General features: G+C 40.3%; 1 protein-coding gene across 2 annotated transcripts in view; it reads right to left on the bottom strand.

The window, feature by feature from the left end:
- Positions 1–20,694: 20,694 nt before the first annotated feature.
- NRP1 (neuropilin 1) overlaps positions 20,695–25,658 on the bottom strand; it is a 114,661-nt gene continuing 109,697 nt past the window's right edge. For both annotated transcript variants that reach the window (XM_058808108.1, XM_058808118.1), the window contains exons 17-18: positions 25,435–25,494; positions 20,695–24,186 (exon numbers count right to left, since the gene is read on the bottom strand). In XM_058808108.1, coding sequence (XP_058664091.1) covers positions 23,894–24,186; positions 25,435–25,494 — 353 coding nt within the window. In that variant the 3' untranslated portion in view covers positions 20,695–23,893. The remainder of the gene's footprint in view (positions 24,187–25,434; positions 25,495–25,658) is intronic.

The following is a 25,658-nucleotide window of genomic DNA, read 5'->3' as shown; positions in this document are numbered from 1 at the left end:
GAATCCTCCTGTGTGCCCTGTGGGCACAAAAGGTGGTCCGGCCTTCCTCGCCCTCTGCTCATCTCCTTGCTGGCTCCCTTGGGCATGATCTGGCAGAAAATTTAGCTCCCAAAAAAGGCACCAAGAGCTGAAAGAGCAGCTGTGGTCTGGTCGACTGTGTGGTTGCACAAGTGGCAATGCCAGTGCCAGCAGCTGAGTGGGAACCTGCACCCAGGGACCCTGGGATGGTGGGATTACACTTGGTTGGTGGCCATGCAGTCTTCAGGCGTCTTAAACAATTTGTGATGTATGGTCAGGTAGGAGTTGGTAATGTGAATTACTGAGACGTCTGCAGCCCCACAGGAATTCAGCAGTAGATGCCAATTAAAGGATCAAAGAGCAAAGAACCAAATGCCAAAATTAGGTGGTGATATTTGCAACAGAGAAAGATTAGAATAGTGAGGTGCTAATTTATGCAGCTGGAAGAGAACTTTAGAGAGCTAACAGGTATGGGTGAAGTAAAAATAATTAAAATTATATTTAATGAGTGAAGTAGGAAAGCGGGTTAGCACTCTTTGCTCTCTGAGGAAATGAGAAGAAAGATAAATGAGAGTGAATAGAGAAGATAAATAAGAGAAAAAGTAGTTAATGGAGGAAAAATGAAAATCACTAAATTTTTCCTTTATCTAATGGTGTTATAGAAAGAAATAAGAAAAATATAATTGTAACATCAGGGGAACTTCATATTCCTTGATGATGAACCCATCTCATCTCCAACAGTATTTGATCATCTGGATAGACATTGGTAGGAAAATCCTCTGTCAAAATGAATCAGTTTTAAGGAAGATAGATTAAAAAAGCTGTTCTGTAGATGTTCATCTGTAGCTAAGGTAAAGTTTGCTTTTTCTGGCTGTATAGCACCATATTTCTGCCGGTGGGTTGTGGAAAAGCATCTGGCTTATTCTTGCTCACAGAAAAGGACATAACAGTGCATTGCATTGTATGGTGAAACTACTGACTTGAGCATCTGTTGCAATTAGGGAGGAATTTATTAATATATTAATGTTAATGCCACATGGCTTATAGAGAGTTTCTTGCTCTTAAAATTCCTGCTTTTTGTATAGGGCTGGTCAAATGTAACCAGCAAGTTCCTCCAATTGTGGAAGCATTACAATCTTTTGTGGGCACTGGGAGGGTGAAAGCCCTAAGACAATGCTGATGGCATGGAGGAAGGCAGTGCCAGGACTGGGGACAGAAAAGAAAGCTCTTGATCTCCTGACTACAGCATTTTGCATTAACCTAATATCTTTCTTGAAAAAAAAATGAAGAAAACTGGAAGGTTAAAATAGCAAGATCAGTGTACTCTGCTAAATTAGAATTTATTAGCATGAGAAGCCAGTGGGGAAAATGTCAGCAGGGTCTGAGTGCTCAGCTGTTTGCATGGCATTTCCAGGAGGGGGAGAAAATCCTTTACAGAGCCACAAAGGTGCCCCAGTGGCTACAGGCACCCGTCCATAGCTCATCCCTGTGTTGCCAATAACTCCCCGCACCTTGAATCCTTGTCTCTGAATACCATCTGAAGAGGGTATCTTGTTCATCAGAGGAGACCTTCAGTTTCAGGCAGTGTCTGGCAACTGCCTGGCCACAGAGTGTGTAATTCAGCTACTGGTGTGTGCATGTGATTGCTCCCTATGAACCCTTAGATCCTGCATCCTGGTTTTCCTGGCAGGCTCAGCACCAGGAGGCTCAGCAGCTCAGGCTTCCAGCATCACAGGCTGCCAGTTCTGCCTGCCAGCCTGTACAGGGGCTTCTTGCTGGTTTATTCCTCAAGTCTCTCTGGAGGTGGCCTTGTCTCACTCACCCTCACAGCAGCCCCAGGTGCAGGTGCCTCTCTTAGGCTGTGTCTGATGTCTCCAGACTTTGGTGCTGCTCGGCAAACAACCTGAGTGTACCTGACATGTGCTCAGCCACACTGCTCTCTTAGTCCATTAGGAAGCAGTGTGTGTGTGAGGAGGGAGGATAATTAACATGGAACTCATAAGACACTTTTCTTGAGCTCTGAATGTGTATTTATCTGGTGGTTTCCTGTCAGTGAGTTCTCTCATCTCTCCTGAATGACAGAGACCACCGCAACATCCTCCAACCCTCTTAGCTTCAAAAGCATTATATAGAATTTATACTTTGCATGTTTTAAAACACAATTAAAGGTACAATTTGGTCTGTCTATGGTCTGTCTAGAATTGCTGTCTACCACAGAGTATTCTTATTAATGTATAATTAATATTAATTAACGTGGCTTGCAAAGAACCAGAAAGGCTTTAATGGTGTTTAGGGAATTCTGGAGACACAGAATGGTTGCAAAGAGAAATTTATTACTGTCTTTCCTGACAAAGTGATTTTTCAGGTGTGAACACATTGTGTCACACAGAAATACAAGTTAACAACAAATATTGTGTTGTGGTTTCACCCCTGCCTGCAACTAAGCACCACACAGCCACTAACTCACACACCTCTGCCCCTGGTAGGGAGAATTGCAAAAAAAATTAAAACTTGTGGGCTGAGATGAGAACAGCTCAATAATTGAAACAAAGTAAAACATAATGCTGCTAATAACACGAATGAAAACAACAATAATTGTAATGGAAAAGAGGGAGAAAGAGGAATAAAACTTAAAAACAACACATGATGCACAGTGCAATTCCTCACCACGCACTGACAAATGCCCAGCCCATCCCTGAGCAGCAGCCTGGGGTTCCTGGACAACTCCTTCAAGTTTATAAACTGAGCATCATGTTCTGTGGCAGGAAACATCCCTGTGGCCAGTTTGGATCAGGTGTCCTGCCTGTGCACTTTTCAGGCTTCTTGCACACTTGCTTGCTGGAAGAGCAAGAAAAACTGAAAAGTTCTGAATTTAGAGTGAGTGCCACAAGAAACAACAAAACCATCAGTGTTATTGACATTATTATCTATTAAATTCAAAACACAGCACTGTACCAACTACCAAGAAGAAAATGAACTCCATCCCAGCCCTAATCAGGTATGCATATATACACATAGGTGTGAAGTTTATCAGAGATTTTAGAAGAGAGCTCTACAGTGGAATTTCCTGTTTAGAAGAGAATGAAGAGATTGTCATATATATGAACACAAATACTTTGAATTAAAGAAATAAAACATTATCAAACTAGAATAAAATGTTTGTTAATTTCAGGCAAAATTTGAAGGAAAAATTAAGCCATATTAGTACTGTGAGTTGGGCTGTGCACAATTACATTATGATGTTGGCACATTGATGGATCTCTATAGTTTTAGCTGAGATATTAAATTTGTATCTCCTCAATTTTAACCATACAGGAGTATTTATTCTTTCTTAAAGATCACAGCTGCATTTACCTTGCTCGGTTAAATAAGCTAACATTTACTGTGTTCAGAAAATAGTTAGAGAGAGCTGGCAGCAGTTCTACAGCTGCTAAAGGTCCCTGATGCTATTAGTGATAAAACAAAGACTTCTTGGTTTTTAACATACATGAGTTGTAACTACAATGCTGTTATTGCATATGGGGAATTTGTTACAAAGCTGAGCCAGTTTGCCATCAGTAATCAATCATTTGCTGTGAGAGGTTTCATTTCTTCTTTGAAGCTGCTGGTGTAAATGTCTCTCTGAGACAGGATGCTAGACTTGATAGAAACACAGAAACTGCCAGGTCAGTTCAGCCTGCAAACTTTGCAAAATAGCATAGGAGTATTTTAACCAAGCCTCAGCACAGCTCTCATGACTGCAGCAATGATACACTGTGACAAAAATTGGGCTTGATTGCAGTTTCTTTTTATCGTGGTATAGTCTTTCATCTGCAATAGTAACCTTTTTCCCAATGTGAATGATGAACATAGAATAATGTTCACTTCTAAATAGGTTTGTTCAGTGAGAGAGACAGAGGGAGAGAGGTTGTGCTCCATTTGGCTCAACTGAAGTAATCCCTTGAGCCCTCAGCAGTTCTCTGCCTTTCTTATGGCTTTTTTCATGTTCCCTCTGGTTCCCATAGAAAACCAGCAGAAATGAGACCCTCTTTTTACTGAGTCTCTGGCTTCCATGCATAGCTCTTTCATGATCCTGCTGATGTATTTATTGGCCTTTGGAGATTAAGTGAGGCACAAATAGCACGTACAGCTTTTGGAGATGGATTCCTTTATTCTGGCTATGTCTGGACCAGAGTTTAAACAATTGAGCTCACACTAGTTCAACTTATTAGTACTGGTATTAAAATCAGAACCTCTAAAGTCATTGTATGGCTTGATTGGTTTAAAAACTCAAGAGGCTTGTTTGAACTAACACTTTTATTGGTGCTCTTCTGAGCCTGTAGGTGCAAAAGCTTTGACTTGCATTGGGTTTCTTCTCTGCAAAGAGAGCTGGACGTGTCCCTGTGCAGTGTCCTGAGGCCAGCAGTAGAGCTCCTGGGAGTAATGCCAAATATATGAAGCATAGAAAAAATCATGAATTGAAAATAGTACTAACTAGGCCAATCTAATTAATACCTTCTAAACCCAGGAGTTTACAAAATGAAGGATGCAATTAGGAATAATGCGAGTCCTTTGAAATGCTGGCCTTGACACACATGGATGTTATGTGGTGTAACTAGAAAACAGAATTAGGGTCATTAATAATATTCCTGAAAGAAAAAGCAAGGCAGTGAATGGAAAAGACCAGGCTCAGGAGTCTGATGGTTGGGTATGGAAGTGCTTAATGGCCAGGACTCCTCAGCTCCTGTGACTGTGCTCAGTGAATTGTGCAAATTGAGTGAGGCAGACAGTATGAGACAGAATCTTGGGCCCCTCTTTTTAAGCTATGAACATTCAGCCTAAAAATAAATAACACGTCCCAGTTCACAGAGCATCTGTGGGCTTTGGGTTTTTCACCTGGAAGGTGAAATAGGTATTGCTGGTAGGAAGCTGTGGCATCGTTTATAGCTTCACTGGGGTTTAATGGAGACAGAGATTCCTTCTTGGGCTGCAGAGGCTCAGACTATGAGTGCTTCAGTGGCAGTGAATTCAGATTCTCCTTTTGAGGGAGAAAGCCTGTTGGTAGGATAATTCAGACTGGAAATCACTGGTGCAATGATATTTTCTTTTTGACATAGCCTACACTTGGGTTCAGTTTCCTTGAACTTGCACAGTAATCACCCATGCACAGGAAAACCCTGTATTTTGCTATCTCTGCTGCAGCATTCTCTGTTTCTAGGATGCATGGGAAAGACAAGAAGTCCAAACAACCATGAGCTTTTTCTCCTCTGTTAATCATTACCTTTTCCATAGCAGATCGACTCAGTTCAAAGATCTCCTACCTGCCTGGTCCAAAAGGAGAGCTTTGCCATTAACCTTCCATGTGCAGTTGCTTGGCAACACAAGGTAAAGATCTAAACAAAAGGACAAAGAAAAATGATTAAATTCCCATGACAGCCTGAACAGATTTGGAGGTAGTTGCTGGTGGTAGTCTTTCTGTTGTTTGGCTTATGCTGCAAAATTTTGCTCACAAAGCAGGGTGACACCCTCAGTTATCACTGATACACGTTGCAGACACACATATGGCTGCAGCAATGAGTGTTTCCTGGCTTGGCTCTCGCTGTCGGGGGAGGAGGTGTAAATAGAACAACAGAAAGCTGCAGCTTGGTGGCATATGTGGCATATGTTCCCCCTCACCTGGGAGCCCTGACAGCAGAGTGCCCTGCTCCTCTGGGCAGCGCAGTGCCCCAAGCATGTGTCTGCTGTGACCCTGGTGTCCCCGCTCCTCCCATCTCTGCCCGGGAGCAGCTCTGGGGGCCGATTCCTGCCCGTCCCTCATGTCCCCAGCGCGGGTGACATGGCTCATTATGTACCGCGGTGGCAATTGGCACTTCCACTCAGTGCTGGAATGAGATGAGTCCTCGCAAGGCGTGTAATGTATGCGCTCTCCGTGCCAAAGTGGGGCCTATCTCTTGTAAAATGGCTTTGATACATCGATAAATGGAGCTAGCTGACAAAAATTCCTTAACAATGAAGTATCATTTCAAAGCCAATATTTTTTTAGAGTGCTGAAGGTACAAGGAGCCCTAATGACTAACAGAGGATCGTTATGTATGCAGGTGAAAAAGAAAGATGACAAGGATTTTAAATCAATCTATCACATTATGCAGTTACCTGCCAGCAGTGAGCTTTTCACCCCTTTCATTTTCCGCTGCCAAATACCACATATTCAGGCTGGTAAGCAGAACATTTGGGGGCAGAATTTACATTAAAAATGAACCTTTTACATAAATTATGACCTCTTTTGTTTCCCTCCTGACTGATGCTCTTTAGCTGTCACATGCCCATTGTAGAGGGACTATTCTTTCCCTGATGCGTGCATGTAATTCTCATTAACATCAAGGCGACTTACAAGTACTCATTTGGGAAAGACAGAACCCAAAGTGCCTCTAAATGCTTGTGACAGGGGTGCCCAGATTGCCAGGTCCTGCAAGCAACAATCCAACATGTTCATCTGGCTGAGAGCCTTTCCCTCCCCAGTGACTCTCCCAGCCATCCTGTGAGTCCCACTGCCCCAGCCCAGATGTCCCCCCAGTGACAGTGACACAATCCCCCTCTGCTTCCCTCAACCCCCCCAACAACCTGAATCCCTCACTGCCTCCCCCACACTCCCACATCTCCAAACAGCCTGGGCCATCACACCTTGCTGCTGCTGGCCCACCATCTCTGCTGTGTGTCCCTGCCTGGTCCAGCAGCAGCCCTGGCAGGGGCTGGCAGTGCCAGGCAGCAGCAGCAGCATCTCCAGCACCTGCAGTGCCACCAGCTGCTCCCTCCGAGTGCCACATGGCACAGGTGAGTTCTGCAATCTGCTGGCTCCTCACACACCATGGGGCTTCCTGAGCTGGAGAGAGACAAGCACGTCTGAATCATCCCTCCTGCCTCCAGCGGCCCTCCATGAGCAAAGTGCCCTTCTTACCTGCCCACACATCTCCTGTCCTCTAGTCTGAGCTGCTGCTCCCCCCAGGTCTGGTACATCTGTCTGCTGTAAGCAAGAGAGACCATGCTGGGAGTAATGGTGATCCAGACTGTGTGTGTAATGGTAACACAAACAGTGTTTGGAGCCCTGCCTTGAGGTCACTGAGTGCTGGGACTATGAAGTGATGGTGCCACTGTGGGAGGCCTCCTCTGAAAGTGAGGAGCTATTTACACTTTGAGAAACACTTTCAGCTTCATGTCCAGCTGATGTGATCCCCATGTTAGACACAGGAAAGGAATCGGGCTGCCTGCAGTTTCTCTTATTCCCAGATGCTCTTGCAGCCTTAGCAGCGCCACAGAAGGTGTGAGACCAAAACTGAGTCTCCTGCACACTGGTGGGATTGGCAGGTGGGGGAGAGGGAAACCTGCACAGTTATTCCAAAGGGAAGGTAAAAGGGAAGATGACTGATGGAAGTTTGATAGAACTTGTGTTTAGTGCCTGTAACTTGTTTCTGTTGATAAAAGAACACTGAGGCTTAGGTTCTCATTTGAATAGGGCTATCATTTCCTCCTCTGTAATACAGTGTAAAATAAAACTTCCATCAGTGTAAAATAAAAACCAGCCCAAGTAATGGCCTAACTGAGGTAGAGGAGCTTAGAGAATGAAAACACTTCTGCATCACTGATTTTTAAGGGTAGTCTGTCTGTATTCCAGCCTTTGAAGAAGCTGAAGATTAAGCACAGCAATACAGTAACTCACAAAATAACCAGATCTCTACCATATAAGACAGAGAAGAGAGAACAGCCTCATGAAGGAAAATTTCCTGCCAGTGGCATTGGCATAATTTTAAAAGTAGAAGTCATGAAAGAGAGAAGTATGGCAAAACTGCAGTTATGAGTCATGGTTTCATCTTTGGGAAGGAGAAGATCTGTGCAGAGAAGAGAGAGTGAGCTGCTCTCTGGACCAGCTGTTTGAGTGCTGAGGCTGGGGTGATTCTCAAAATCATGAGGATATTGGGCCCTTGAGGTTTAGATGAGTTTAGAAAGCATTTTTTAATCTCCAGAATTTGCTCAGTATGAAGTCTTGTGGGTGTATCCTAAATTAAAACAACAGAAAAAACCCATGCCTCTGGTCATCTTATAATTCTCTATAAAGATGAATCTGGGGATATGTTAGTTTGAGTTAGACATTTGCCTCCTGCCAGGTAAGTGAATGAATTTAGTTTCATAATATGTTGCAGTCAAGTAAGTTCAACAGGCCCAACAATGCACATTGTAACATTTAATTCTGCAGTTATTTTCAGTAAGAAATGTAGCACTCTTCCCCTCCTCCCCCCCTCTAATATCTCCTTCTTTATTACCAATCTTATTTGGCAAAAAGTCTTCTTTTTAGCAGCAGAATGGATGGGCAAACTGAGAGTGGCAAAATGCTCTTTGCAGAGAGTGAAACTGGCAAGTGCTTGGCAGATCAGAGTTGTATTATGTGGCAGGGCTCTCAGGCTGGTAAACATGTGCAGTTCTCAGTATTTGCTTTCATGTGGGGAGGGGGTGTAGTCTCAGTATTTCACATATGACACTTCAGGGGAAACAGAGCCATCATACTGGTACAGACTGGGTGTTCTGGTGCCTGTGCTGAGACCAGTCTGTTTTTCAGTAGCTCTAAAATATAACAAATCTCATTGAGTCTAAAAGTTCGAGTATCTTTCAACAGCTGCTTCCAATATCTGAAGGAGGGACTAAAAGGATGAGCTATAGAAGTTAGATGTGAGAGAGGATCAAGGCTGTGGGAGTGGTGAGCAATGCATACATTGACATTTCAACCCTCGATGAACCAAGGAGCCTTGATTCAGAGGTGGCTGTAGCTACATGCTGCTGGAACATGAGGGGTTAATCTTACCCAGACACACACCTGAGAACTGTGAGCAGAATTGCCACATGGAGGTGCCCATCTCTATCTCAGAAGGAAATGATATGGCTGGTTTAGACCCCACTTTGAATGACTAGAGAGCTGAAGATGAACCCCACTGCTGTGACTCAGCGCTCGATCTCTTTTTTTGGTGTTTGGAGGATGGTAACTCACTCTTCTCAAGTTTCCTGCATCCACGTCCCTTTCTTTGCTTCTTTCCACCCTTGTCCTTTCCTCTTCCTCATTATATGCCTGAGCAACTTTTTGGCTAGAGACAGCAAATAGAATCATGGAATAGGATCATAGATTAACCTTAAAGGTTGCAATATCAAGTTTTAATATTTGTTGTGAGAAGTGCAAAAAAATGAAACCTCCATTTCATGTTTCTTTGTTTTCTTTTTGGTGACTGACTGATAGCCTGGTGACCATACTTATCTACAGGATTCAGAACCCTTTCTGCCCTAAGATCAACTGAACTGTGACCTTGGGTTGTACTGGGTTCTTCTCCACTTCTAGGAAATCTACCACCTATGGACAACTAACATAGGAATTTTAATAGCAGAAGATTTTTAATAGCAGAAGAAGGAGTAGAAATCTACACCTCTGAAAGCCTTTGTGTTCAACTAGTTAGGATTTTCAAAGATGAGTAAAATTAATCTGCCAAAATATTGCCCATTGTCAATACATTCAGGATTTTGGCTTCACCCACTCTGTGACTCTGGGTGGGAAATCTCTGTCCCCCTTGTTTGTGACATTATGAAGTCACTGCACCATGTATAAACTTGTCCAGTATAATTTTGAAGTGATAACTTGGGTTTTGCTAACAGGAGGGATGATGCCTTTCTGAACTAATTTGGGTTGTCTGTGCTGAGCTCCATGTTGTGGCTACACCATCACACTCAGTGTGGGGTCAGAGTGTGAACACAACTGCCTTCCTCAGACAATTGAACATGTAAGCAGTGAAATGTTTTAGTTTGAAATAGTAGCTTTATGTTACATCATTTTTATGCAGGAGACTTTCTATATTCTAGGACTGCCTTTATATGTGCTCAGATGCAAGGGGAGAATCACTGCAGCAGTTCAATAGTAGCAGGAAACAATAATGTCTGGAGCAAGAAGGAAAGAACTATATCCAATTGCATCCAGACAGGTGGACTTGTGCCAAGCTAGAACTCAATTAAAACACTGGGATTAAATCCACTTTTCTAGTAACACCCTCTTTAATTAAGGCAGTAATATGACTAAGCTGTGTATCTTCTTGTTAGCCATTCAGTGCAAAATCTTCAGAAAAGAGACAGATGAACCTGTATGTTGAATAGTTAGAAAATGGAACAATTTGCCACAGCCAAATGCTCTGTTTTGTGAAAAGGCAACAGTGTTGGTGACAGCTGGTTCTATTTCACAAGCTAAAGAAAACAATAGAAACCATTGTCTGTACAGAGATGAAGACATATGTTAGGAAACTGCAGTTACACTCATTGCTTAATGAACTATTTCTCTTCACTTATATTTAATTATTCTATCTATGTAGAATCTAGGGTCACACATAAAATATATAGTATTTTAACTACTCCTCAGTAACTCTTTCAATATAGTCGACCTTGTGTTCAAGCAGGTTTCAAAGCAAGCTTTAAAAATATTCTCACATTGCCAAATCCCTGCTTCCGGGGATCATTTCATCTTGATTGGCTGACAAGGTATGTTTTTATTCACTCCATGGGGGCAGTTTGTTTTAGAGGTCTAAAAATATCCATGGTCTTTGGAATATTAATTCTCAGAGCTGGACTTGCATTGCTCTTCAGTGTTTGGAAAAGAGTGAAGTCTTTGCAGTCAAAGGATGATGATTTATTGGGAGGTGGAACTCAAGCTTCTAAGATCTGAACTATGGTGCAAATAGAGTTCAATTTCTCTAGAGGTGAGATGGAATTTAAAAAGACAAATCCTGTCACTACCAATGGCCATCAAACAGATTTTACAGGCGTATAGTTTTGTTGTGTTTGGAATATTGAGATAATGCCAAACCTTACAGATCTATTTTAAAGTATTCTTGCTGATGCACATGATGGCCACCACATTCTTGGGTCAAAAACTTTGGATAGATCCATGTTAATCAACCTCCTCTGTTTTTATCCTTTCCAGTGAAATAAAGATCAGAAGAGTTAAAAAAAAATGAAAAACTGCTGAATGATTGTGATATGCTTGCCAATAGCAAACAGGCCAGCAAGTTCTCGAGACTTTGGCTTGCACTGAATAATAATTTACAGCAGGAGTTGAGCACTGAAACTGACTCGGGGGAGAGGAGAAGATGAGGCTTGTCTTCTAAAGTTCCTTTTCTAGTGAGAGAAATAAGCTCTCACAAACTGTAATTCAGAGCACCTAAATTGGATGTTTAATGAGTTCTGTGCCTGAAGTGAACCCGTATCTGCTGCAGTCATGCACCAAACAGCACGGCTAGGGAGAGAAGTTATTTCAACTGCTTGAGGAATGAGGAGCTACTAACCTTAGAGAATGATGTAAAAAGTGGCTTTCTATATTTGTTAGCATCAGGAGTTCTTTGAAACTTGCTATCTGGGGGCTTCTTACATTCTTACATTCTTAATGCACACCACAAACTTACAGATCCTGGTTTCTGTACAGTAAAGTCAACAATTATACTGCATTGAATGTAAAAACAGATTCAGTGCTAGGAGATATAGCTAAGCTGTTATGATAAAAGGCTGAAGCTGTGATCTGTGCAAACAGTTATAATGACTATTTCATATTTGAAAGCCTGTGTGAATTGCTAATGACCAGTTTTCTCTGCTTCTCCAATTGGTTAACATTAACTTTGCATTTTCAATTTCTTCTACTATGGCAATTACTACTTCTCTGCTAGTAGTCCTTTAAGACACTGTTTATCAGCTGGCAAGAGTGAACTGCAGCCCTGAACATTTCTCAGAAAAGCTCCATCAGACTTTCTGTGCATCTTCAGTTGACTAAGACCTGTTGAACTGGGTCTGGCAGCACCATTAGCAGGAAGAGCAGTGACATTTTGATTGCTCTGTACTTTCTCCAGCTTCAACGTAGCTCAGCAGATTTGAGGATGTCTGATTACTCCAATTTAAAGGGCTTGGAAATGGCTAGCCATTTTCCATTTCTCTATGGTCTGCGCATTTTGTTTGCACAATATCTTCAGACATTTGATAACACATGCACCTAAGAGATCACAGAGGTCTCCTGTGCACACTCATATTTGTTTTAGAACACGCACCAAGCTGAGACAATAATCATAAAAGGAAAGGGAAAAAAAAGTGGATTTTTTAGAATGATTGAAGAGAGACTCAGAAAACCTTAATTTTCATTCTGCGCAGTGAGGATGGAGAAACAGAAACTGTGCTTGGAAGTGACTATAAAATAAACCATAGAGATTTGCAAATATTGAAAAGTAACATGGAAATAAGATGAATGCCTCTTTCTTTAGTGTAGCAAGCACCAAAACATCAGAACAAGTTTCTTCAATATGGTGATTCCTATGGCATCTACTGGGACCTGTTCTCTTTGCCCACGTAAGTGCAAAAAGAAAGAAGACACGTCATGGCCCTTTTGTTAAAATATATATTCAAATGAGAAATATGATTTTTCCTAATAAAAACCAATCAGAAAAGAGCTGGAGGTTTGCTGCAAGCACAGTGGTGTCAATAATAATAACTGTAATAATTCTTACTAACACTTCTGATGAGAGTTTCTTCCAGCTCATTTCAGGGTTCTGTCAGGTTTCATTAATATACTCACTGAGCCTTCTTCTGTATTAAAAGCAGACTATGATTTTGGGTCATCCTCATGCTGCCTGTCATGGACATAAGTGTCCTTGTTGCTCAGAAAAATACTTAACAAACCATCTAAAGTAATGGTTAGAAATGTGTGTGAAGTTATAAAATAAAGCTGGAAGTTTCAGAAGTTTGAGACTTCCTGGAGAGAATTAAGAGCTGCACCTCTAAAATGGATGGTTTTTATTCACAGAGTCACAAGAGAATAAAACTGTAGGTAGAGAAAATCTCTAAGAAGAAAACCCTCAGCTTTATGTGAAGTTACACACATAGATCAGAACAAAACCAAAACACAAAAAGAAGTGAGAAAATGAATAGATGATTGTGAGGTAGGTGACGATGGGTCTGAACTGCAGCACTGTAGGAAACACTATAATTACCTTGTAGAGCCAGAGCAAAACCAATTTAGGAAGCAAATTTAGCAGGCCTATAAAAAGCCAGGTTGAATTCTTAGTTCTAGACTCTGAATAAAGACATGACTAGAGCCAAGGCTACTTAAGTATAAGGGTAGGATAAAGCTTCTTCTTCTTCAAGGCATATCATGAATCTGGAGGTAGCAGTGGCTGACACAGTGATGAAGGACCCAGTGTTCTACCAAACTTCAAACTACATATTTGCATCCACTACCAAACCTGAGCCACTGGGTTTTGAGACTCCTACTATGTATGGCCTAAGTGGTGAAATTTTGCTTCTGCTCTCCTACTAGCAGGTGCACAATGCTTCTAGATATTAAAACAAGCTATGGTAAAAATCAGTCAAAGCAGTTAGGATCCTTGTCCTTGGTAAAACCAAACAAAGCCACAACTGGTTTGCACATAATTAGAAACGCTTGGGATTTTTTTTCATTTCATTTTATTAATCTAAAATATAGGCCCTTAAATCCAAACTATTAATTCAAGCTACTGTACAGACAAGAGAACCTGGGGCTGTAAAAGGAAAATTCACCCCATTAGGATGGTGTTTGAAACAGTGAATGAAACTCACACTGTGGACATGATGCCCAACATAGCCAGTGATAGACAAGCTGGATGCTACTCTTGACCTAATTGACCACATTTTTTCTTAGCATCCCATGCTTTTGATATATTGATCCTAAAATCCAGTAAATACTCTGGAAAATACAAGAGACAGAGTGTGAAATAAAGGTATTTGGTGAAGACACTGTGTTCAGAACCAGCTGTGGTCACAACAGCCATTACAGCTTCTTCTGTGAGGCTGGAAAGTACATTTTCTGTATTTTTAAATATTGTTTAGCTTTACAGGACCATGAACTGTGGTCCTGTATGGACTATCACAATATAAACTTTAAATACAAATTCATTTATCTCAAAGGATATTATATGCATAAAATAGTAGAGCAAAGTATTTGCTAAACATTAAAGACTTTCCCAAATCTGAGTGTTACGAAGTGAACTAAAAGAGCAGATATAATAGCCTGAAAATACTTCTGCTTGTACAGAAGCTCTTTGCATTTCTAAATGCATTACACCATCAGAAGGAATCTGAGTAAAACCTTCAGATATTAAATAACTGTACACAACTTTTAGGCAAACCCTCCATTCTAGTGCTTCTGGTGCTCCTTCACTTTCTGACAAAACCACAGCTGCATCTCAGCAGATATGTACATATGTGTGCTTTCTATATTTAATGCATGAACAATGTGACATTGGTTAAAATGTATATATTGTTAATCTGCAGCAGCTCTGAAAAAAGTTGGCAGCAAGGCTGAAAGCTCTATTGCCATTGATGTCTAATGAAGTGACTTTAGCAAGTATGTGCCCATATGAAGCCACGAAGGTCAGGCTTGTGGTGAACTGTACACTGTATTTGAAACCCAGAAGAAACAGTAATCTATATTAAAGTTCACAGTCCGTGTGAAATGAGACTTGATTAAAATTATACAAGCTGTTAGCTCTGAATTGGTTCTTCATGTGAAAAGAACAAAACTTACCACACATAACTGTTCAGTATAAAAAGCAGTGAAATCTTCTCGTGCATTTAAAGCAGTGCTTAGCATTGTAATAAAATGCATGGTTCAGTTGTAATGTAGGGTCAGTAATGCAAGGAACAAGAAGTATGGCGTTAAATTAAAGAAAATGAGAGATCTGACTGACTATCAGTTTAGCACTATTACTCATGATGAGAAGTAAAATGAAGTTCATGACCCCATCTACTCTGCCTCTACTCTCTGCTCCTTCGTGTCCTTCATCAGGAGGCACTTCCTCAAGGAGATTCATAAATCCGTGGTTTTCCCCAATGAATTGGCAGGCACACATTCTAACTCTTATAACCACCTTCTGTAAACACAGAAAGAAGAGATGCTAGTCTGAGGCAAGTTACTACATCTTCTGGTTGTGAGATGTTTGGTATTTTTCTCTTAAATCATATGGTGACATCCTCAGTCTGTCTATATAGTGCTGCATGCATTTGCATGCAGTACACAGCACAGAGAACCAAATAGTCCTCATATTAGGTTATACCGATTATTATAATGCATATAACCTATTTATTACCCATAGGAATAAGCTGGTAATGGTTTATTTCACAGGAGAGCAACCTGATCTTTTCCAGAAAGCAGCTACGATTTAGGTTTTCATAAGCAGGACTACTAACAGGATCTTTGGTAAGACACTTACCCTATTGAGAAATCCATCTTTTGCAATAATGGCTATTAAGAGCCATAAACTAATTGTAGATAATGGCTTCCCATTCAGCAGCAGTAATTCAGCCACTTTATCAAGATATATGGCTTTAAGTTGACCACTTTAAGACCTCAGTACGCATGAAGAAAAGGGTATAGATTGTGAAAAGACTTGTTAAAAGTAGCAAAGATGATCCTTAGTCACCTAGAGACTATGGCAGTGAAATAAGAGTCCAGATTTCAGGTGAACTTTCAGTGACCTCCTCTTGAAAACAAGATAGTGATGTAAAACAACCATCAAGGCAGGAGAGGCTGGTCAGCAGAGCAGCATCAGCTGGGAGAATGGGATGTCTGGTCCCACACTGGGATTCCCAACCTGGTAAATGGGAGCTGGGATGCCCCAAGGGAAATGTGGCTTGATTGGCAGCCCTCATCTTAAGAAGAAAGGCCAAAAAAATGAAAAAGGAAGTTAATGTGGCGTAGGGCATGAAAAATGCATTTGAAATGCAGGTTATGAGTACAAAGTGGTTTCACTTCCTGCATATAACTGTTTGGAGAACAGGCAAAGGGCTTGGTGTTGAGGGCCTGTGCTCTTGCACATGAAGAGTCGTCGTACCTTCTCCTTGCCTCAGTCTCAGAGGAGCATGGTGGTGAGGAGAGGCTCTGAAATGACACAGGGTTCCCAGGCAGGTCAAAGGAGAGCCCTTTGTTCCAAAAACCTGCCTTTTAAAGCAATTAGCTGGTTATCAGCTACAGTTTTTAATCATAAGAAACATAATTCAACCAACCACGGCACACCATGATGTGAACACATGATGGTTATGTAACTTGTTTTTCTGCCTCTAATTCAGCTGAGTCCCTTTCCCACACTCCTTTTCTGCTCATCTGAAGTGGAATGCCTGAGCCATGATTTTACAAGGCCTCCTCTTTGTAAGGTTTTACCTTTATGCAAGACATGGTAACTCTAGAACATGGATAGTCCATGGGAGCTGTAGGTGGGACAGAGTTGTAGTTCAGTCAATTCCTTGTTTTGCCTCCCATCTTCTGAAGACTGATTAAAGGAGAAACTAATAGAGCCAAGAAGAAGAAGGTCCTTTCTGATTTACTCTTAACAGTAAGTATTTTCCTGCTTTTCTTCCAGTTTTTCAGCCATGCTTGGGGTAAAACCAATATTTGTCTACTTTGATATTCCTGTGTTCTCATCACTTGGCAGACTTGTTAGCCCTTTCCAGATGTTACAGGTTAATTTTCAGAAGGTTTCAGTGGCTGTCTCCTTACTGCTTCACAGACATCTCAAATTCTACCTTCAACCAGTCTGGTGACTTTCCTCTTCACTCCACAAAAACACATTTTAAAATAAAAAGAAATATTTATTTCTTTATATATTCAGTGGATTTTTTTTTTCATTTGTGTAAATAGAAGTTATAGATCTATAGATCTATAGATAGATCTATATGTATAGATCTATCCTTCTTTTGTGTTGTTTGTTTTGTTTTTTCTTGATGATAGAGCTATGAGAAACATAGATTAGCAGGTTAAAAGTAGAGAAAGATGAAGCATTGTGGTCTACTTAGTAGTCTCAAAAGGCAAAATGAGAGTGACCCACTGACCCACTCTGGTATGCTCACAGTTGTAAAGTTAGTAAGTAAATATTTAGTAAGAATATTGATATAAATATTTAATTAATGCAAAGATATCAGACATGATGTTGAAAGCATTGAGGCTCCCTGAAAGGTAGATTATTTATTAAAGATGTAGTGTCTGAGTCTCTGACATGGAGTACACATCCCCAGCAGGGATGTAGAAGAGGATATGGACAAAGTGAGTTCTTCTATCTTCTGACAAAAAATATGTGCGGCATTGGGTGGCTTATTCATGCTATTCATCCCTTAGTAATCCATAGGGAAATGTTATAAAAGTAATTGAGCAGTGAAGGAAGCATAAATTGCACTACAGAAAAATATATTGTTAGTAGAAGATGACACAAGCCAGTAGTTCAGCCCAGACAATTTAGTTTGAAACAAGTGGCATAAACCACCATATTGCAGAGGAAAGGGAATAAAGGTGAAGAGATTTCAAGATGAAAATGATGCATGAAGAATGCCTGTGTTACAGCCCTGAGATGCTGCTTGGATCTTCAAAGCCACATCCACACCTGTTGCCTCTCTGAGTTAAGTAATCCGCTATTTAGGTTCAGCTAGCAGATGGATTGGTACCCCCACTCCCTTCTTCCATGCCTGTGGATTTTAAAAAGTGCCTGGCAGATGCAAGAGACATTTTTATATTGCAGATATTTTTTCTTAGAATTGTGAGGTTGGTTTTTTCATTCTGTCAGGGAAAATGAAGTAATCAAAATGAAGGGAGTTTTCTGGTAATTCTCCTAGCAGCTCCTGTCACCAGAAGTACTTGATTCCTCAGGCAAGTCCTTTATCCTCCAGACTCTCAACATTGAATCCCTCAGTCTTTGTCGTGGCAGCGCCTGCCAAACCCTGCCAAAACTTGTCCTTACCTTCTACACTTGAGAGAAACACCAGCCCTCTCTCTCTGGTACCCACAGTGCTTCAGTAAGACTGCAATTCCTTTTTCAATTCAGACCCACCTCAGCCATTATGGAAACACAACCATCTGTAATAAAATATAGTGCACGGTGCACAGTGATGCAGTGCGATGACAGGGACGTGTATCAAATGTCTGAGAGATGAGTAAAAACAATGTAAATTTAAATAGGAGAATATGATTATTGAAGATGGAATTAGGTTTGGACACATGGTAAGACTCCATCCATCTGTGAAAAATGCCAGAAGATTTTTTAATGAGATTTTGGGTTATAAACGTTGAGACACCATCAGTCCTGAGGTGATAAGATTAGAGCTTGATTGTGTGTAGTTATGAGAATGGAAATGTATATAGAGAACTGACCTACTGTGGAAAAGCAATTAGGGACTACAGGGGGACTAATCAGCAAATAAAACAGCTATACAACATATCCCATGGCAAAAAAAAAAAAAAAGAAAAAAAAATCAGATATACTCTGTTATAATTTAACAGACATTCATAGATAAAATTGTGGTTATGGGTGACTTGAGGGATAAAATGATATAAAATAGGAAATTAAAGCTCTAATAAATTAATGTTGCTTGAACCAATATGCTGTTAGGCATAATGTACTGCAAGGGATAGGACAATTAAGGAATGGAAAGGGAATTACTTCTGGGATGAAATGTCCAGATGCTACAATCTGAAAACCCAACCCAACATTTGACTTTGGCAAAGCGGCTTAGAAGAATTGACTAAAGAACGGACCAATTGTACATATGAAAAGGGTCAAAATTTGTGAGGGTCAAATTTATGGCTGCATTATCTTGCACCTGTCAGGTCTTCATAGGCCTCATAAAAGGTAGGTTCTGAGCCTGGAGGGGCTTCATCTCCACCAGGACTGGCAGCTTCCCTCCGGTGGGCAGTGGCACAGGTGGGCGCTGCTGTCATTTCCATGCCTCACACAAACTTACACCAGCAGTGCTGCCCTCACCCTCTCCTCTGCATCTGCCTTTTGCTGTGCAATTTTATGTCCTCCCAAAAGGAAAGGAAATGGGACTGGCTATGTGGCTGCTGGATGTGGAGAGGTACATTTGATTGGAGAAATAAATAGTAAAGGGGTTTGCCTTTACTACCTGCCAAAGACTCCTGTTACAGACCATGACCCTCATAGCTGTGCACTTCTGGCACTGTTTGTCTGCAGCTGACCCATCTGTTATTTCCATCTGCTCTTTTTCTTCAAGTTTAAAGTTATATTCTGAGAAGTAACTAAAGTAACTCAGATGGCGTTGCACCATTTTTGTTCTTGCTTTATGCAGCCCATTTAGTGTGGAAAACTGAAGGTTTAGTGCCAAGCACTTGTAAGCTTTTAGGCAAATCCCTGAATGAAAGAAAGGGAATTTTGTTAACTTTAAATACTTGTCTCTCTTTCTTGAGCTTCATCCTCAACAGATTGACTTTATAGATTTCCCTTTTTCACTGATCAATTCCATTGCCATTAAATTTGGCTGGTTGTCACAGAAGCAAACAGAGTGCCATGAAGCACACCTCTAATGAATTTGGGTAGAGTGGTTCTATAGACGGCAACTTTCACAACCACCTTTGGGGAGCAATCTCTACTCTGAGCAGGGATTTTGCTCAGGTGCTTGCTGAAGTTCCATCTCATGTTTTAAACAGGTATACACAGCTCTGCTCCCTTGAGGAGACAAGATTCAATACATTCTTTTCAAGTGTTAACAATGATCAAGTATATGGTAATAAGCACAGTATTTTTCCCATGAGTAGCAAAGTAGCTGAAGTAAAATGTTTATACTGCACCTAATGACATACTGACAGTCTGTGCTTTGTTCATGTGTGCAATGTAAAGAAAAGATTTGTCAAACTTTAATGTGCAGAGTGCTGACTATTAAAAAGAAACAAAATAGGTAAGTATTGCATAAAGCAGGAAATGTTGATTCTAAAGCTTCTGATCTGGATGCAAGCTTTGTCAAGGTCTCTCTGCACATGACCATGTGTTTGTGTGTTCCACAGGTGAGTTTGGCACCCAGCTGAGGCCAAACCAGGCCCAATAGCCACCCTGGCTGCATTTGCTCCAATCACCAACTTGTGCTCTGCCTTTGGAAATTTGGCCATGGCTGAGTAAATCCTGATGACTCCCCTGGAAATTTGCAGGAGCTTATTGGTGCAAACCTTACCAGAGGAGCAGAGACTTCGTGGAGTTACACATCAGAAATGGGCAGTACTTGGCAGTAAATCCCATCCCTGCCCAAGGGGGGTGTAACACCTGCACAGGGTGTCACATTGGGCAGCCCATGGCAAGGAGCAGTGGAGGCAGATCTGTCCCCTTAAATCCCAGCTGTTTGGCCAAAAAGAAGGTTATGGGATTGTCTTCCAGCAAGGAAAGAGAATGGGTCAGGCAAAGGTGAATGCCTCTATCCTAAACAATGAACAAACCCACCAAGGTGTCTGTTGGAGCTGCCTACTAACAAATACAATTGTGATTGAAACACTGTGCTTGTTCAAAGATGCTAAATAAAACCATCCATTTAATAATACCAATCCATTTTAGTATAATAAAATACATCAGCTATGGGATATTTTATGAAAATGTTTAATTCAACTGTTTCTTTGGAATGTAGTAGTCATAGTTTGGAAATTTAAGTTACAGTTCAGTTCTATGTGGTTTTTTTTATGCTACTCAGTGTCTGAGAATACAAATGTCATTTAAAGTTAAGGCTTTGCTGTTCATTTTGAATCAACAATTTACAAGTGTCATATTGTCATAGAAAATAAAAATTTCTGTAAAAAAAATTTGCACAAAGTTTTATGATGGTACAAAACATGAAGCAATAATATACCAGTAAAATGAAATCATTTTACTACAGAAGATTTTTATAGTTTTTCAATAAAGAAAAAAATATGTTATTTTACACTTTAAAAATTATGAAACAATCTAAAACAATATAAACTGAACATTTTGTAACACTGCCTTTACAAATTAATAACTTTATAAACATATAATTTTTTTAAATATATTTATCAGTGCAAGATACTTTTCAATGTAAAGTTGCAGTATCATTTTTCCTTTATTGAAGGGCAACTTTAATTCTATTACCTTCAGAGAAATCAAATCTTCAGTGCTAGATCCTCATTATCATAGTAATATCTGAAGACCACAAAGGAGATAATTTTTTAATGTTCACAATTCTCAGTATGTTAAAAGAAGGAAAAAACCCACCAAACACCAGCTTTTCTGTTCAAATAGATCAAGACCCAAAGCTGGTTTGGAATCTATTGAAATCAGTGAGAATATTTCAAAAGGTTTTGGGCTTGGGCTCCCCAGTGGGATTTTCTCTTCAAGGCAATATAAGCATGTAACTCTTAGTCAAGTTAGTGGACTAGAAGTTTTTTCAGCTAAGGAGAATAGACCCTTAATTCCTGACTCACACAGTGGTGGTCTGCTGAAAATAGTTTTGAAAAATCCTTTTCTTCTTTGGGTTAATTAACTAGCTGCTGCATTATGGTCAAATTACAGTGTTAGAAACCAATGAAAATCCTACCTCTGACAAAGTGAGTCTGTCCCTTGGGACATCTCATGGACTAACTTTTAGGCAAAACTTTCAGGCCTTAGGTGCACTGTCTCAGCCTTTGGAGGACCCAAGGTTGAGAGGCTGGGGAGGTAGCTCTTGCATCAATCTAAGCTTTGATGACCTGAAGTGGGTGTTTGGGGTTTTGGGATAGTCATTGCCTTTAGGACTCCTCTGAAGTAGCAACTCTCTATGCTTTTTTCCTATTGGGACTTCCTTTAAAATATTTTTGACTTCAAACCTTATTTTCACCTACTGTCTCCCTCCTTTTTCTTCCATTTCTGGGTTACTAGTGAATTTTCTATATATTTTTCTATTTTATAATTCACACTGGTGAAATTATACACTTCAGAGCATTTGGTGTATAGATAGGGGTGGATTCTTTTGCCCCAAGTAATTCAAGGCTGAATTAGCCCTTCTTTAATCCTAATCCTGGACAGGATATTTTATTGCTCTTCTACAAAAGCAATTTTGGAAAAGACTAACTCAGAAAGTCCCAATCACTTCCCTGACTCTGCTCAGGAATTTCAATGAGGAAAAACATGAGTTCAGCACTTGGTAGGACGTTCCTTTCCCCACGTTTGCGCTGTTTTTCTCTGCTGGTTGGTGGATACCCAGGGGAAGGCTGATGCTGCCCCCCAGTTATGGCTGTGCTGTGTGCAGTCACTGCAGAAACCCAGGGGCTCCCTTGCACCTGCAGGAGGGGAATGGCCCCTCTGCTCTCCCACTGCCTTGCACGGACCCCATGGGAAACATGCTCTTGTTTCTTTTTACCCTGTTGGACCAGCTGCATAGGCTGCTGAATATTATTTGACCAATAGTATTTGCCCTAAAATATTTTAAAAATTGCCCCATCATTGTCAAGCACATTTTCCTGATGGCTTAGAGTTCTCAGTTCACTGCATTGGTCACTGCCTGCACGTGTGGTCAAACAGAAACCCCCTAGATTGAAACACCAACTGGATATAACATGATGGTAGGAACATACCCTACATACATTGTGGGATTTCATTCTGCCCTCAGCACACACTCCTAAGCCAAATCAGCATTGATTAGCATGAAAATAGGTTACTGAGAGAACAGAACTCCGAGTTCAGGTAGGGGCAAGAGGAGGAAAGTTTCTAGTTTTAAAGGCAATCTTTTCTGTAAGGGAAGCATTTTCCCCAGTGTAATAAACAGGCAAGCTGTTCAGGATAAAAGATATGTTTCATGACATCAGGAAAAAAGATACTGTCACTTTATGCTGTTAAGAAGAAACCCAAAGTTCGACTTTGGAGGATAAAGTTAAGAATTTTCCCTTATTTTTTAACACAAACTCTAATAAAATCTTTTGCCATTACCAGCAAGTTAAAGCTGAAGTTTTCTTTCCTTGGCAATGGCAAATGCTTATGAAACCTACTCAGAGAGACAAAGAGAGAGAGAAAGAGAAGAGAAAGGGAGAGAGATTTTACATTTGAAAATACATTCTATATGAAAGAACAATAAAAGGAGATATTGCAGCTTTATACAAAAGGGTCAAGAGACATGAAGTTGAAATACAGAAAGCAGAACAATCAAGCCAGGTTGTCAAATCTGATTAGCCCTTGCCTTGGCTGAGGCTGTTTTCTTACACTAAAATATACTTTTCTTTTAGTCAGTGAGCCATCAGAATATGACTAAAGACAAGGGCATAACTGCAGAGAAGCTGTAGTTAATGTTAACACAATGAGAAGCAGTACAAACAAAAAGGCACTTGAGAGGACATACACTAGCCAGTGCCAAGGACTTTTTTTGTTTAGTTTTTAGGCAGTACACTTGGTTACCAGTTGTGTCTGATGATGGCACATACTCTTTTATGGAGTTCACAAGCACAAAATTTAGTACAACACTGAAAAACATCAATAAAATTTGACAGTATTGCTTCGTAAACAGAGCTGACACGCTATATCGGTACTGATGCAGCAGTACTTTCAAAAACACCCTAACCCTTCTTTGCCTATGCACAACACGAGCAATTATACACAAATACAGGTGCAGAAGTCCACTAAATTGCTGTTACTCCAATATTTTCTGGGCACTGAGCTACAGACAGCATGTCCATCCAAAGGACCCCACTGGATACATTTTGTGACAGCATCTTGGATTTTGCACAGTAAAAATGAAATTATCCATTAAAGGAAAACAAAAGAGAGGGAGAGAAAGAAAGACAAAATGAACTATAAGTCAATCATACTTGGTCTCAACACCAGCATCCGATTATTTCAAATAAAACCAACAGAAAAAGCAGATTGTACATGATTCAGGTTGTTAACACAGATTGTTGTCCATGTTCATCAGTTACACACTCATTGAAGCTCCTGAGAAAAGCTTGGCTCAGTGTCATCAATGCACTTTTCAGCCTGTACAGTAAAAGATCAACAGTTCCCCAGCACGACCGAGCTATGTCCTTCCATCCCGATTCTCTGACTTCTCCAGTTGCTTTACGCCTTCATGCTTCTGAGTATGAATTCTGTGTGTTCAGTTTGTCTTTTTTCAGTTTTACACCATCGACCAGTTCAAAGTTATAATTCTCCAGTGCAGACAAGTTCCTCTCGGACATCCCGTTGTGCCAACAGGCACAGTACAGCACGACTCCACAGATGGCTCCTAAAAGCACCCCGAGTGCACTCATGGCTATGATGGTGATGAGGATTGGGTCTAGGGTCTTCAGGACATTGCCTGGCTTCCTGGAGATGTTGTCATCATAGTCCTCACCTGTGCTACGGTATGGAGGTGTAAACCCTGAAATTGAATAAAGAATTGCAAAACTTTCAGAACTGATCCCAGCCAGAACTTTGTTCAATGAATTGGAAATTTTGAGAAGACCATCAATTTTTTTAACGTAAGTTTTTTACATAGTTTTAAAATCTAGCTTCTGCAAGGTGGTCATAAATAGCTGAAAACTGTAATGTGGCCCAAATAGCTGTGGATTTTTTCCAGACTGTTCTCCAATCTTTAAATCTGCTGCCTGTTAGTAGAGCTGTGGTTCTGCCTTGGATTAAGTGGGAGTCTTGGGAGTGAATAAGGAGGCCTTTTAATCATATTTTGCCATGTTGCTGTACATAGCTCAAAAATGTTAATTAATTCCTACTCAGCTCAGTGTGAGAGGTTAGAGCCTTAGACATTGGTTGGGAATGTCCAGCCATTTTATTTCTACTTCAATGACTTTAGGATTGGATCTAGAAGTGCAAACAGTGGCAGAACTGATATAGAAGAGCACCCTGCCCTCTTGTGTAAAATATTCACTGGGTATCATAATGTTTTTCCTCAACATTTTTAGTTTATGAAAATGATCCAAAAGCAGCAAACCCTGTAATTGTTGCTGGAAAAGCCAAAAAGTCTTTTTGGACAAACTCACTCTCTTTCACTGAAATCAATTATAGCAATCCTGTTGACTGTAACAGAAAAAAAATTAAGCTCATTGCTTGAAAAATGCAAGTATATTTTATTAGTGGAACAATATGACAATTATGATCCATTTAATGATCCATTTACTGTTATCATCATTGGAAATGATAATGCTTTGCTAGACTGGTCATAAAATGGCATTTTCAGCCAGGTCTGTGAGACATTTAATCTGAAGAGTTTTGAGCCTAGTTACTGAGGCACAGTGCGAGTCATAAATTGTAAGATATAATGATAATTCATTCTTCAGCAGTGGACAAGCCTTCTAGGTAACAAAATATTGAGGAGCTATAATGTGCTTGCATGTATATGAATATAATGTAACAAATTAGGTATATGAAATTTCAAATGTTTGAGATAGGCAAAAATAATAAAAAGGACAAAAGTTCATATGACATGGAAGATTAAAGCTATTACAACCTTCAAATAAATGTAAGTCTTATCATCTCATACAGAAAAATCCTAACACCTTAATACAATATGCAGTTAGAGAACAAATCTATAAATAAATAAATAGAATGCAAAAATTCACATTAAAATACACATTAAAATTCATTCCCTTTTAAGAAATAACACAAATTTTACCTGTTTGATTACTTTCTGGGTCTTCTTCTTCATCTATTTCATTCCCCACATCAGTTGATTCTAATGAAGCAAAAAAATTGACATTGATTATTAGGGTTACAAACACTGATTGACTATCATGCTGGCAATAATGGTATAGCAGATTTTCCTGTGTCAGAGCATCATTATGGCGTCTTGACAGAGCTGTTCATTATAATGGGCTCTGAAAATTAATGGAGAAAAAA

This window comes from Ammospiza caudacuta, chromosome 1, assembly GCF_027887145.1.
Source record: "Ammospiza caudacuta isolate bAmmCau1 chromosome 1, bAmmCau1.pri, whole genome shotgun sequence".
In the NCBI taxonomy this organism is placed as follows: Eukaryota; Metazoa; Chordata; class Aves; order Passeriformes; family Passerellidae; genus Ammospiza; species Ammospiza caudacuta.
This window is presented reverse-complemented; position numbering and strand designations above follow the sequence as displayed.